Source organism: Ostrinia nubilalis, chromosome 30 (assembly GCF_963855985.1).
Source record: "Ostrinia nubilalis chromosome 30, ilOstNubi1.1, whole genome shotgun sequence".
Taxonomy (NCBI): domain Eukaryota; kingdom Metazoa; phylum Arthropoda; class Insecta; order Lepidoptera; family Crambidae; genus Ostrinia; species Ostrinia nubilalis.
Window position 1 is genome coordinate 1,107,667 of NC_087117.1, and position 14,686 is coordinate 1,122,352.

At 39.6% G+C, this 14,686-nt stretch overlaps 1 protein-coding gene across 1 annotated transcript in view; it reads right to left on the reverse strand.

Moving 5' to 3' along the window:
- The window catches only part of LOC135085888 (uncharacterized), a 50,295-nt gene that overhangs the window by 15,833 nt on the left and 19,776 nt on the right, over positions 1-14,686 (reverse strand). Inside the window, exons 20-31 of the mRNA XM_063980673.1 lie at positions 13,951-14,000; positions 13,097-13,234; positions 12,475-12,599; positions 12,129-12,238; positions 11,645-11,773; positions 10,833-10,948; positions 10,122-10,211; positions 8,076-8,213; positions 6,477-6,646; positions 5,667-5,874; positions 4,564-4,695; positions 1,001-1,182 (exon numbers count right to left, since the gene is read on the reverse strand). Coding sequence (XP_063836743.1) covers positions 1,001-1,182; positions 4,564-4,695; positions 5,667-5,874; positions 6,477-6,646; positions 8,076-8,213; positions 10,122-10,211; positions 10,833-10,948; positions 11,645-11,773; positions 12,129-12,238; positions 12,475-12,599; positions 13,097-13,234; positions 13,951-14,000 — 1,588 coding nt within the window. The remainder of the gene's footprint in view (positions 1-1,000; positions 1,183-4,563; positions 4,696-5,666; positions 5,875-6,476; positions 6,647-8,075; positions 8,214-10,121; positions 10,212-10,832; positions 10,949-11,644; positions 11,774-12,128; positions 12,239-12,474; positions 12,600-13,096; positions 13,235-13,950; positions 14,001-14,686) is intronic.

Consider the following 14,686-nt stretch of genomic DNA (forward strand, 5'->3'; position numbering starts at 1 on the left):
GGTTATGGCTATTGGAGCGGGTACCACTTTCCATACATTTGTGCCCATCATCCTTTGATACTAGGTGCACCTATTCCTAGTATTTATTAATACTCGATCCAAATACCTATTCCACCTAGTACGTAGTAATTTAGCATACTTGACGCGACTAGTGCGGACTAATCCACGTAATATGACTTTAAAATACAATTTTCTTTGAAAGATACAACCGTAGTATGAATAAAAAATAATGCAATTTGAAATTGAATAATAATTCCTCCCTTCATACTTCAACAGGCTTAGGAAAGACTGTCAACTTAAAAGTTGGCGTATTTAAAAGATATCAATTTCATAAAAATATTTACTTATTTTTTTCTTTTTTATATAAATTTACATGAATATGGTTTGACTACGTTTGTGTGCGTTTGCTTCGTCGCGCTCAAATTTGTTTGGTCAGACAGAGACGGAGTGAATCTCTACGTTCGCACATAAGCGTAGCGAGAAATACTAGGTGCGCGTAATACACGACTACGGATTACGCAATAATAACCTCTATTACTTTGATGATAGGGTCGGAAATCGTGTAATTTATAAAATACTAGGTGGATCAAGTATTTAAATAATTGGAATAGGTGCCACCTAGTACTGTAAAATACCTAGTGTGTGGATCTGTTCTAGTAAATACGTCTCATCTCTAGTAGCTCTACTAATGTACTATCCCTAAAAAATATTATCTAATAATAAAATGTTGTTTCTCCGCTAAGCTCAGCTTCAAAATGTTGCTTCTCCGCTACGCTCCACTTAAAAATGTTGCTTCTCCGCTTTAAAATGTTATTTCTCTGCTTCAAAATGTTGCATCTCCGCTACGCTCCACTAAAAATGTTGCTTCTCCGCTACGCTCCGCTTAAAAAAGTTGCTTCTCCGGTACACTCCACTAAAAATGTTGCTTCTCCGCTACATTCGCCTTCAAAAATTTGCTTCTCCGCTACGTTCCGCTAAATTTATCCGCTTCTCCGCTCACCTCATACCGCAGCCTTGTCCCTCGCACCAGCGTCGCCGCGGCCGCCGCCGCTCGCTGCGCCGCTCGCTCCACTTGCAAGCGATCACCACTTTTGTGGATGTACCGACGGACAGTCCCATCTGTTAGTAGGAGTGATAACACCGCTGGACGGCTGACGGCGTCAGTGAAGACCGACACCTGGCCTGATGACGACACCAGTTATGACGTCACCGCTAGTATACTAAATACTCATAGATACTAAATGAACTGATGATGACAAGGAAGATCCACCAGTGAGACTTGTGACGTCATACTTACGCACGTTTCAAGAGTATGTACCACCATGACCATGACCTCAGCTTCGCCGCTTAAAAACTGGCTCTCCGCCACGCTCCGCTCCTAAAATTTGCTTCTTCGCTACAATCAGCTTCAAAATGTTGCTTATCCGCTACGCTCCGCTTGAAAATTTTACTTCTCCGCTTCAAAACCTTCTTCGCTAAACAGTTAACTTCTCCGCTACACTCTGCGTCTTCGCTACACTCCGTTTTAAAATGTTCCTTCTCCGCTACTCTCCGCTTCTAAACATTGCTTCTCCGCTTTAAAATGTTATTTCTCTGCTTCAAAATGTTGCATCTCCGCTACGCTCCGCTTCAATATGTTGCTTCTAGGCGACTCTCCGCTTTAAATGTTGCTTATCCGCTACGCTCCGCTTCAAAATGATGCTTATACGCTCCGCTTCAAAATTTTGCTTCTCCGCTACGTTCCGCTAAATTTATCCGCTTCTCCGCTCACCTCATAGTGCAGCCTTGTCCCTCTGACTAAGGTCGCCGCGGCCGCCGCCGCTCGCTGCGCCGCTCGTTCCACTTGCAAGCGATCACCACTTTTGTGGATGTACCGACGGACAGTCCCATCAGTGAGCAAGAGTGATAACACCGCTGGACGGCTGACAGCATCGGTAAAGACCGACACCTGGATGAAAGAATAATAATAATAATGTTAATATCGAGCCGGAAGACGTAGCGTGGGCAGGCCTCCCACTAGGTGAACCGACGATCTGGTGAGGGTCGCGGGAGGTGCCTGGATGCGAGCGGCGCAGGACCGGTCTTTGTGGAAATCCTTGGGGGAGGCCTTTGTCCAGCAGTGGACGTTTTTCGGCTAAAACGAACGAATGTTAATCATCATCTTCATTTCAGCCACAGGACGTCCACTGCTGAACATAGGCCTCCCCCAAAGATTTCCAGATTGCCCGGTTGAAATGTCGCGTGACGTCACTATTCAGTATAACAACGACAATTTTTAGGTTATCAGTTTTTTTCACTTGAAGTTTCAGAATCGTTCAAGAAAACTTACTAGTACTATAATTATTTCATTATGTAAAAAAAAAGAAAAAAATACGTATGCAATATTTTCTTATCATCCAGTTTTGGGACTGTGCCCACCTCTTTTTCCCACCGCTGCAACTCCTGTGTAGCCAGGATCTACAGCTTGACCGCTCAACCCAACCAGTTAAGGTCAAGTTTGTCCCGGGGTTAAACTGTCATTGAACCCGCAACGAAATTAATCAGAAGAACATAGGAGTTCGAAGTTAAGGTTCGACTTCCCTCAGTCTGTCAGTCTGCCAAAAAAAATAAATTTTGTGTATAAAACTTACTTGTTCATAAAACTTGACAACACCCTTCTTTCCGAGTCCCAGTAGTCTTGACATCTGTGCATCCCGCTCGCTCCCACAGTAAGTATGCTTAGCGAGAGTGGGACACAGCTGTGACAGCCGGAGCGTAGCTCTCGCTGGCTTTTTATACAGTTCGCTTAGTATTTTGTTTAGTGCTAACGTCTTTTGCTGGGTATCTGTAGAATCTAAAAAAATAATTCTGTCAACCTTTTATACGGGAGTGGGAACATAGTTCCCACATACATATTTTGAACTGAATTCCACAAAAACGATTAAATATTTGGACTTGTTATGCCCGTTAAAGGTTTAATATAAACTTTCATACATGCCCATACTGATAAACAGCCCGACCCAACTATCGGCCAACTAAAAATCGGTGGTCTGCGCCTAAATTAAATCTGCCTGCGTGCAGTTGTTTCCGAGTTGATAAATGACCTTTCTAAACTACTAGCGGCCGCCCGCGACTTGGTACGCGTAGAAGTTGATCCCGTTTTACCCCTTCATCTATCTTACGCGGTTTAGATTTTTTCATACAAATGTTTTTTCCCGCTAACTCCCGTTCCCGTGGGAATTTTGCAATATCCTATTGTAACTAAACTTTAAATTTACTAAGGTACCTGCATGCCAAAGGACAGTGCCAATCCATGTATGGAAGTTGGACCAAGTGCTGCCCAGAATGAAACCATAGTGCATTTTGTTCCTCAGGTCAATACTAATTTGTAAACCGAAGCGCACTGAAATCTATCCCTGGAGATAAGAGAAAAAAAGAGTTTTGTTTCGAATTATTTACATACAAAATATCCTCGATGTATACGTACTACGCATAAGATTTCGCGATTGTGGCATAAAAAAACACTTGCTATGTTGAACATAACCATACTGCATCCGTAACTTACTTTAGTACAACTTCGACATTCTTTATGAGCGATCAAGCGCTGTTGCAGTAGTTTGGTTACTTTACAGAAATTAATTATTTCCAAAATGGAGCAAGTAGTTTTAGCTTACAATAACTTTAATAATCGATTGTAATACACCAATATTTTTTTTTTGCAAGGATAGAGAACTAATCTTGCTTCATTTTGGAAATAATGAATTTCTGTCAACTTACTAAACAATTAATACAGCGCTAGATCGTTTATAAAGAATGTCTAAATCGCACTAAAGTAACGTGTACGGATGTAGTATGGTTAAGTTCAATATAGCGAGTGTTATTTAATGCTATAATCGCGAAATCTTATGCGTAGTACGTATACATTGATGATATTTTGTATGTAAGTAATTCAAAACAAAAATCTTTTTTTCTCTAAACTCCAGGCATAGATTTCAGTGCGCTTCGGTTTACACATTAGTATAGGCCTGAGGAACAAAATGCATTATGGGTTGATTCTGGGCAACACTTGGTCCAGACCCTGGCACTATCCTTTCAAGCGTCTAACTTAAGCGGTTTACATTTTTCATACAAAAGGATTTTCCCGCTAATTCCCGTTCCCGTGGGAATTTCGGGAATTCCTTTCTTAGTGCACCTCTACGGTACCTAAGCTACGTCCTTTCCAAATTTCAAGTGCCTACGTTTAGCCGTTTAGGCTGTGCGTTGATATGTCAGTCAGTCAGTTTCTCCTTTTATATACAGGGTGTTAGGTAAATGGGTATATGAGCCGACACTAGCCCATGTTAACATGGCCATATAAATGGTATGGTGAAGTCAGAAAATTGATATCTTCATTTTAATTTTCATACAAATCGGATTTTATAAAATTTATTTTGTATGAAAATTAAAAAAAATTAAATGATGATATCAAATTTCTAACTTCACCATACCATTCATATGCCCATGTTAACATGGGCTAGTGTCGGCTCATATACCCATTTACCTAACACCCTGTATATATTTAGATTTAGATAAAAAAAAACTCACCATAGTCTTCTATCATGTACAGATCTTGCTTATACTTGGCTAACACGTTGTATTCCGAACTCTGTAATGAGTATGGATTCTCAAATATATTGTCTTTCAGCAGCTCAAAAGATTTCTGCCATTTTGTGGGATCTGCAACAAAAATATGGTTCGTTTCAGCCAAATGACGTCCACTGCTGGACAAAGGCCGCCAAGCATTTCCACGATTGGTAGCGGGTGCACAAAAAATAGGTTAAAAAAGTATTAATTTTATTGTTATTAGTATTTGTTGAAAATTTCAATTTTCTAGCTGTCACAGTTCATGAGATACTGAACTGTCCCAGTTATAACTGTCAGGAGGGCGCTACTATCAATGCTGGATCATTAGTTCCGTTTATTGCCACGTTGGACAACCATTAAAATATTGGGGCACGGCAGTGCACAACAACATTAACAATAATAAAAAAGAAGTCGCAGTAAGGAACCATAGACTTGGCACTACTTTGTAGATTTCATTACTTTTTAGAGATAAACAAGCAGCTCCATCGAGACTTGGCTAGTTTTTTACAGAATGTTTTTTGTGGGATATATTTGACACAACCAATCAATAAACGTACTTTCTAAAACTGTCAAAACGATACTTTCCAATAGATTTTGGTGACGTCACTATTTTGTCAATTTTACTACTTTCTTCAATTACAATGCAACCAAAAATCTTAATTTACAGGTAATTTAAAATTAATTGAATGAAGTGACTTATAAAAAGTTGTGATTTCGAATTATTGGGGAATGGTGTCAAATAGTCTATTGTGACATTAGGAGGGATATCAATCAGGGATGTTATGGATATCCGTAACCGTAACCGAAACTTTCGGATATCCGAAATAAAAAAATATCCGAAACCGCAACCGGTATAATATTATTCCTATATCCGTAACCGTATCCATAACCGAAACTACATATCCATAACATCCCTACTATCAATGCTGAGTTGTTTGTTTTTGATTTTTGTCACTTGACCATTAAAAATCTTTGTACTATACAGCCTGTTAACAGATGTACAGTGGACTCTTAATATCAGGATCCTGTTTTCACCATTTGGTTACGGAACCTAAAACACTTACCCCCAATCTCTCTCTTCAGCGCCTCACACCTCCTCAACAGTGAGTATCGGAGGTCGCAGACCAGTTGGAACTGTTTCTTCCAGCTGTCGTCTGCAGACGTCAGAGCAGTCGATAGCGAGGGGAAGTCCTGTAGGATGGGGGGGAAGAGGGGAACATGGGACCTGAGCTGGTCTAGGGATGTGTCGTCTAGGTGGGGAAGAAGGGAGACCTGGAAAGAAGTGGTTTACATCACTAAGCTATAAAGTTCAAAAACCGGCTAATGCAACCTTTCGTTACCACCGCTGCAACTCCTGTGTAGCCAGGATCTACAGCTTGGCCTCCAATAACCCAACCAGTGAAGGTCAAGTTTGTCCCGGGGGAAAGTTAAACTGTCATTGGACCCGCAACGAAATTAATCAGAAGAACATAGGAGGAGTTCGAAGTTAAGATTTGACTTCACTGGAGAACGAATGAATAGAATGGGTTGGTTCCGGTACAATAGAATAGAACCATTTCCAATATTCCCGTAATCGTCTTATGTGTTTACTAAATGACTTGATGATGATCATTTTCCATCCACAAGGTGGATCGACGACCTCAAAAAGGTAAAAGGAAGGCGCTGGATGCAGGCCGCTACCAACCGGGCGATGTGGAAATCATAGAGGGAGGCCTATATTCATCTTCATCATCGTCAACAGCCTTTTACAGTCCACTGCTGCACTATAAACCTCCTACACTTAAATAGAGGGTTTTGCCATAATCTGATCGCAGTTTAAAAGAGCGCACCTACCTATGTTGTGTAACACCTCTTACGTCTTAATTTAAACATACCTTCTCCAAAACATTCCTCGCTGTTTCTTCGCTCATTTCCGCTGTAAACTCGTCCAATTTGTTCAGTATGACGGCCAGGAACAGCTCGGCTCGTTGGAAGAGATCCAGCTCTATTATTAGCCCGAGGAGGTCCGCCATGTTGGATAGGAGGTCGTTCTGGTCGGACGATTCTGGAAACGTATGAATTTCATGTTATTGTAAGGCCACCTGAAAGATGGTCATGCAACAAGCTGGAATAAACTGGATGCAAGATAAATTTTATTTTAGCGTGAATAAATCCAAACGCTGAAATTGTGGTCTAATAATAGTCTACCTATAAGTTTAGCGCTTAAGGCCCGATTCGACTAAACTTTATCCGAGAATAACTCCTGGAATAATTATTATTTTTAAGTTTTTGCAACGCCTTCACTGGGCGTCACATATATAAAATTATGTTCTTATCAACCCTTACCCATGTGACATGCAATAAAATAATTTGAATTTGAATAACTCCTGGAATAACTGGCAAATTGACAGTTTCAGTCCTTAATTTTAATTGCCTCGCTCTATATTACATGGTTTCATATATCAATATGTGGATTACGTAGTGGGATGTGTTACCACATAAATAATACATAAGTCTAGTAGATAAGTTAATGTCTGTAACACATTTGCTTGTAATTCCTAAAATCTATATATATAAAAGAAAGTCGTGTTAGTTACTCCACTTATAACTCAAGAACGGCTGAACCGATTTAGCTGAAAATTGTCAGGGAGGTAGTTTAGAGCCAGGAGAAGGACATAGGATACTTTTTATCCCGTTCGAAATTTAAAAAAAAGTCTGTTTATTTATTGCCATTAAGGCGGAACAAAGTTCGCCGGGTCAGCTAGTAAATAAATAAATGGGAAATATGTCAAAATGACAAGTTTATTCTGAGATTAATAATTACTCTTGTTGGGTCACGCTAACTCAGTGCCTGCGGTATGCTAGCGGCACGGGAGGGTGTTTTAGAGACGTCAAACGTCAGTGAGTTTTTGTAGACAAAGACTAAACGCACCTCCAACGCTCACTAGTTGGCGCCACTAGCACGGGACAGGACCTTACTCGACACTACAATACAACACGATCGAGTTAACCGAGCACTTGGAGGCAGTGACGTCACAATCGCCGCTCTGGTATGGACGGGCGAGTGCGAGGGAGTCGCATTCGAGTGAGGTGCGCAGTTAGCTCAATCGGATTATAAGCATCTAGCTTGAATGGGTTGAGGGTAATTGTCTACCCAAGTGTCAAACTCAATGAACACAGAACTGTAACACTAAGGCCCAGAACAGACGGTGAAACGCAACTGCAACGAAACTGCAACTTTCTGATGATTCTGATGAATGAAACTGAAACTGAAAATTTCAAACTGGTCGCGTCGTGTGTGGTCTCTTAACGGACGCTATGGCAGAAACTTAGATGCAACTCAAAAGTAACTAGCAGTTGCAGTTGCGTTTCACCGTCTGTTCTGGGCCTAAGCTGTCAAATGTTGAGCAAATCTAGTTCAATTAACTATCGGCGTAGGCATTCCAAGTTGGCCAATTAAACGGCAGTATATCAAGAAGATAAATTCTTCTCACCATCACTCCACACATCGTCGTAGAAGCCAATAGCCATTTCGTACAGCGCGCATAGCGAGGGCTTGTCGAGCTTGACACTGCGCCGCGATGCCTGCTCTGCGTTTGATATAAATCCTTGCAGCTGCTCTTTGGTTATCGCTGAAACATCATCAGATCATTTATAGCCTATTTATAAGCGCAAATTGTCAAATTCGCAAATTGTCACGCGGTGGCAATCTACCAAATTCGCAAAATGTCAAATGCACAAATTGTCAAGTTTTAAAAATGTCCAGTTGTTTAGGTTTAATAATAAGTGAAGTAATTAATTGGCAGAACTTTTAATCATTAAAATGTTAAGGTTTTTTTAAATATAAAACCGTAATATAAAGACATTTTTAAAACTTGTCAATTTGCGCATAAAGGATTTATGACATATATGCGCATAAGTCAGTCAGTGCCTGAGGTATGGGAGCGGCACGGGAGGGTGTTTTTGTTGACGTCAAATGTCAGCGAGATTTGTATGCTCTGTCACGTCATAATATGTCAATGTCAACAAGAGTGTCACACGAGAAACAAAAATAAATTAGCTATACCTAATCTTAGACTTCAAAAAGTATATGGTACTTTTATGGGACAGAGTATTCACTATTATAACAAAGTTCCTGAAGACTATAAAAAACTACCCATTAATAAATTTAAAAGTATATTTAAAGAACACTTACTAAAAAAAGCTTATTACACTACAAATGATTACCTTAATGATAAATTACCTTGGAAATAAGTCTCTCAGGCTCTCACAATGTACCTAATTAATTGTATAGATACATTAGTTGCCATCTCTTTCTATTATATTATGGTGCCTTGCTTTTCTGTCTGGAGTTTTCATACCTTGTCTACTAAATAGTTTTATATCTGGCACTTAGTCAGAAGGGTATCTTGGACTTGTCATGCTCACTAAAATGTCTTTGGGGTAGTGGCGTGTGAGGCGGGTCGCTACATTCCCTACAATATGGTCGAGTGAAGCGATGGCTGGTTCACACGTCATGTCTGTGAACAGGCGCTGCCTTCGGGGACTGGTCAAGACAAGATATACCTACCTTAGATTTTTTAACATAACAATTAACAATCAACTTAGACAGTGGCACGGCACTAAATATAAGTATATACAATTTATTTAAAACTACCACACGGTTTTGTTATGGTGCCTTGCTTTTCTCTCTAGAGTTTGCTTGCCTTGTCTCCTAAATAGTTTTATATCTGGCATTTAGCCAGAAGGATATCTTAGACTTGTCATGCTCACTAAAATGTCTCTGGGGTAGTGGCGTGTGAGGCGGGTCGTTACATTCCCTATAATATGGTCGAGTGAAGCGATGGCTGGTTCACACGTCATGTCTGTGAACAGGCGCTGCCTTCGGGGACTGGTCAAGGAAAGATATACCTGACATAAAATATATGTATCAAAACGCAACAATTAACCTAGAAATTAGCACGGCACTAAAGAAATATATTCAAAACTGCCACGCGGTCTCGTGCTAGATGGGCGTCTTAAAGGCTACCTTCTATCAACGGGAGCGCGTGGTAAGTAACTTGCTTCTGAATGTATGTAACTTCCTACTTTTTTATATTTTTAAACCGGCAGACAGTGGTGACTGAGTTTGTTGCGGCGCTTCTTCTCAGCACTTGCCAAATGTTTGTCTCGAAGCGCTGGTAGGGCAAAAAAAGAATGAGACATGTATAGGCTCCTTAAGAGCATTTGACGATTTGCAAGAACTAATTTAATTAGTCTAAACAAATAAAGATAATTTTGATTTGATTTTTTGATTTTTTGTCACCGCTCCGGCTCCGCTTTGCAATGGAGGGAAGTCGAACCTTAATTTCGCACTCCTATGTTCTTCTGATTAATTTCGTTGCGGGTCCAATGACAGTTTAACTTTCCCCCGGGACAAACTTGACCTTCACTGGTTGGGTTATTGGCGGTCAAGCTGTAGATCCTGGCTACACAGGAGTTGCAGCGGTGGGAACGAGAGGTGGGAATAGTCCCGTAGACCTATACATTAAAGTACTCACATCCTAGGTCCTGATGCAGAGAGGCGGCTAGACTGTTCCACATTATAATATCGTTGCTTGAAGACTCGTTCAATGCATCCTTCTTTGATTCTGAAATATATTAAATTAGTGGACTTAAGCTGAGTTGTACCACCTTACTTTAACTTTTACAAACGTCAAAAGTCTGTCAACTCCATACAAAAAGCTCCGGTTATCGTTATAGTTACGGACACGGTTAAAGATAGGTGGTGCAACCCAGCCTTAAAAAATACGCCACAACTCTATATTTCTATGCTTTTTATTTAATATGGCTTCGATAGGAATATGCCAGGGTAGATTAAAATTAGGTAACGTGTATAGGCTGCGTAGCGAGGGTTGAGGCGATCAACACAAGCAAAGAATGTTACTAAACTTTTGTTGTTCACGTCATCCGCTTTTCAATGGAGAGAAGTCGAACCTTAACTTCGAACTCCTCCAATGTTCTTGTTTAATTTCAATGACAATTAACAGTTGACTTACTACCGAGACAAACATGACCTTCACTGGTTGGGTTTTTGGCGGTCAAGCTGTAGATCCTGGCTACACAGGAGTTGCAGCAGTGGAAACGAGTGATGAGAAAGTTCCGGTCCCTCCATCGTGTTCGGATACCGGGACCGGTATAAGAACACGATGGAGGACTGTTGTGGACGCCCTCTGCCCCATTTAGGATAATAAGTCAAGTTATTTTCTCACCAAGTAAGGACAAAGCGTCGCCCAGCATATCAACATTGTTGCTGTTCAAACCGATAATCCTCATAGCACGAGCCTTTTCGATCTGCCACGATAGTTGTTCGCTGACCTCTGCCGCACTGAAAGATAAATTCAAAGTAATAAGAAAAATACCATGTCTTTACTGAGATTAAAGGTCATAGCAGACTTATCAACTCGGAAAGGGATCAACACCGTATCGCCTTTCGCGCGCTGACTGTGAGGCGAGGCGTTTACGTTACGGTGCGGATAAGTGTGCGTTGCAGTTGGAGTTTCACACAAAGAATACTGACCGCCTCGAGTTGATACGGTTACGAACCCTTTCCGGTTTTATAAATGTGCTACGTCCTTTAGTATGTATTTGCTGTAAAAATGGATTTTTAGTTGCCTTGAAATTAAAATCAATTGCATTTATAGAATCCATTATTGGCTGTAAGAACAAAAATACCTGTTTGTATTATTATTATAAAGAGCTGTGGTTTTCTGAATAAAGAAAAATAAAAATAAAATAAAATAAAATTTATTTCAGATATGAGTCCATACATTAAAATATAAACAAAATGACAATCTAAATTGAAAATGAAAATCAAAATAAGTTTAGAAATATTTGCCATTAATAAATTTATTTATTTTATTGGGCTATCAACAGGAGATACAGTATTAAACACAATTAAAAAAAATAAACCAATTAATTAATTTAAAGGAGGTTCTCTCAATTCGGTTAGTTTTTTTTCCATTTTTGAATTGTTCATGTTCGGGAATTTGATTGGTGTTTTTCAACTACCCTACCAACTCACCGGGCGTTTAAATCAGCACAGTTGATGGCCAGGTGCGGTAGTCCTCTGTCATTCGCTGTCCTACACCACAGCAGCTCGTGCGAGCGAGACGGAACTGATTCTCCGTCCTGCTCTGATACTTGCGCTCTTCTGTTGTATGGGAGTCAAATATAATTTAAACTTGCTGACTTTTTGCTAACATAATTTAAGATTTAAAAAGATGAAAAAAAAATCTTCATTCTGTACATGACACAGTTTTTAAATGGTTTAAGAGACTAGCAACTATTAAGCATTATTATGACCAAACTTATTCCTATTTTAGCTCACAAGGTGGTCCGACAACCTCATAAAACTAGCAGGAAGGCGCTGGATGTAGGCCGGTACCAATGGTGTGATGTGGAAATCATTGGAGGAGGCCTATGTTCAGCAGTGGACGTCCTGTGGCTGAAATGATGATGATATTTCTATTTTTAAAGAGTCGTATTTATGTTTCTGGTTTGTTTACCTGACCATAAGCCTAGCTGCCCACTCCACCAAGCAGTCTGAGGGCCTGATATCACATCGCGTCTTCATTTCTTGCTCGCTCCACTCGTTGCCTTCTATCAGTTCTGTTACCTAAAATAAATTGTGTTTAAACCATTATTAAGGTATTTTTGACATATTTTGTGTATGTAGATTGTCATTTTTTGGAATTACGAAACCTCGCAATGTATTACAGACATCAAAAACTGTTAAAGAATTCAATTATAGGTAATTAGTACTTTTGGTATACATGGATGATATTGTTATACATAGTACATCACCCTTTAAGCATAACCAGGGCTTATCTACTCTAGTAAATATTTCCTTACCACAGATATATCGAAGTGTCGCCTCGGCCATCTATCCGTCTCTCTCAGCCATCGCAGGCTGTCCTGCTTGCACTCATCACGGTACGAGCTCAACATTTTGTTGAACCAGGATTTTGAGTTCGCCACTGTCGAACAGAGGAACCTCTATTACTATAGGCAATTATTGAATAAACAAAAGCCCAACTGCGTAAAAATGAACTAAAAAGATAGAAGCAAGTCTCACAGTGTTTACAAATGCAGTCGGAGGCATCAATGACTAATTCTTTTGTTGGTGATATGTATTTGTTTTATTATTTCTAGTTAAATAACATACATTTTTGTAAGCTACTTAAAAAGTCCTCTATTTTGATACCGAGTGAGGTAACTTTTGAGAAAAAAAAATTTTTTTCGAAGACATTATGGCGCTTAAAATCCGCCATTTTGATTTTTTTACAATTTTAATATAGCCAGTGTCACTCTCACGATTAATAAGAATCTAACGACACCTCTGACGCTAAAATCGGTCAAGCCGTTAAGGCTGTAGGCTGTGCCAAATATACATACATACACTCGAAAAACATAACCCTCCTTCTGGCGGAGTCGGGTAAAAACGAGAATAATGTTTAAAATAACTGTTTCTTACCATTTGCTTCGGTCAGCCAGGTCTTAAAAGTGTCTTCTGGCATCCACAGCTGCGGTAGTCCTCCGCGTTGGACTTCGTTCTTCTGCTGAATCGTCAGTGTGTCCCAATTGGACAGCTTGCCGAATGCTGATGTCATATCTGTTAATAACATGCTATGGTTATTCACACTATAGGTCTAGCGCCTAAGGTATGGAAGCGGCACGGGAGGGATTATTTTGACATATAATGACGTGACAGGATACGAATCTGAAGTCTCACTGACATTTGACGTAAAAAAATATCCTCCTGTGCCGCTCATATATCTCAGGCACTGACTGAGCGTAAGCGCCTATAATAACCTATAATTCTACTAATAATAAGCTAGCTTTTGTCCACGGTTTCTCTCACTTATTGTAATGTAATACTAATATTAAAAAAAGGAAAGATTTGATTGATTTTTTGTTTAAATTAAGTAGACAACTTAACATGCCGCATTAAGTTTCAAAATACTGTTGCAACTGTAGTATGTCGGCCGTTTGGTGTAGTGGTTCAGAACGGACTACTATGCCGAGAGATCCCGGGTTCGATTCCCGGCCGGGCAGAAATTGAAATGATGAATTTTAATTTCTGTGACGGGTCTGGGTGTTACTATGTATAATATGTATGTATTTAAAAAAAAAGTATATAAGTAGTATATCCGTTAAGCTAGCACCCATAACACAAGCATATTAATTGCTTACTTTGGGGCTAGATGGCGCTGTGTGAGATTGTCCAAAGATATTTATTTATTTATTTATAAAGACAACTTAACATGACGCATTAAGTTTCAAAATACTGTTGCAACTTTGCTTTTGCTATGAACAAATATATCATACCATCAAAAGTAGTATCTGAATCCGTTTCGGCGTACTCCATGAAAATGCTACTGAAACAAATAATAATTTTTAAATATCTATTGAAAACAAATTATTGATAAATATTCAATATTATTAAAAGCTGTAGCAGTACAAGGCACAAAGCTTAAAAACAACTGACTCTTTTTTACAAATTATATTTTCATGAAACTCTCTAGCAAAGAAACTAATAGATGCTTGTGTTAGAAAAAGGTTTTCCACAATAGTCCAGCGGACGATGGGAGTCGAGCTAGCGACATACTATCCGTTCGCTTTAAGTTTGCCGCTGGCGATATGACATCACTCGAAGTTAAGCGTCTATAACCATAACAAACTATATTTAAAATATTTTTTATTTATTATTATTGATTAAAATTGTGTATTTGCGTAAAAATAAGACATTAATTGCGTTTAATCGCGGTTGGGGGAGAGGACGTGCATTCCACTGACCGGCAAACTTAGCGCAAACAGGTAGTAAGCATAAGAAGCCTGCAGTGCTAGAGCTAAGATCAGTCAGTTTAGCTTGGCTAACATAGCTGACGCAGTTTTCCATAATGTTTGTATAGATAGCAGTTAACAAACAACAAAATAAAATCGAGCAAGTGCGAGTTAGACAGAAAAGCAAGCCGTACGCGATATTTATGTCACCGTAAAATTATGCATTCCGTCACATTATAATCTGGCGTAGTTATATTACAATCTAACCCACTGTTAGATT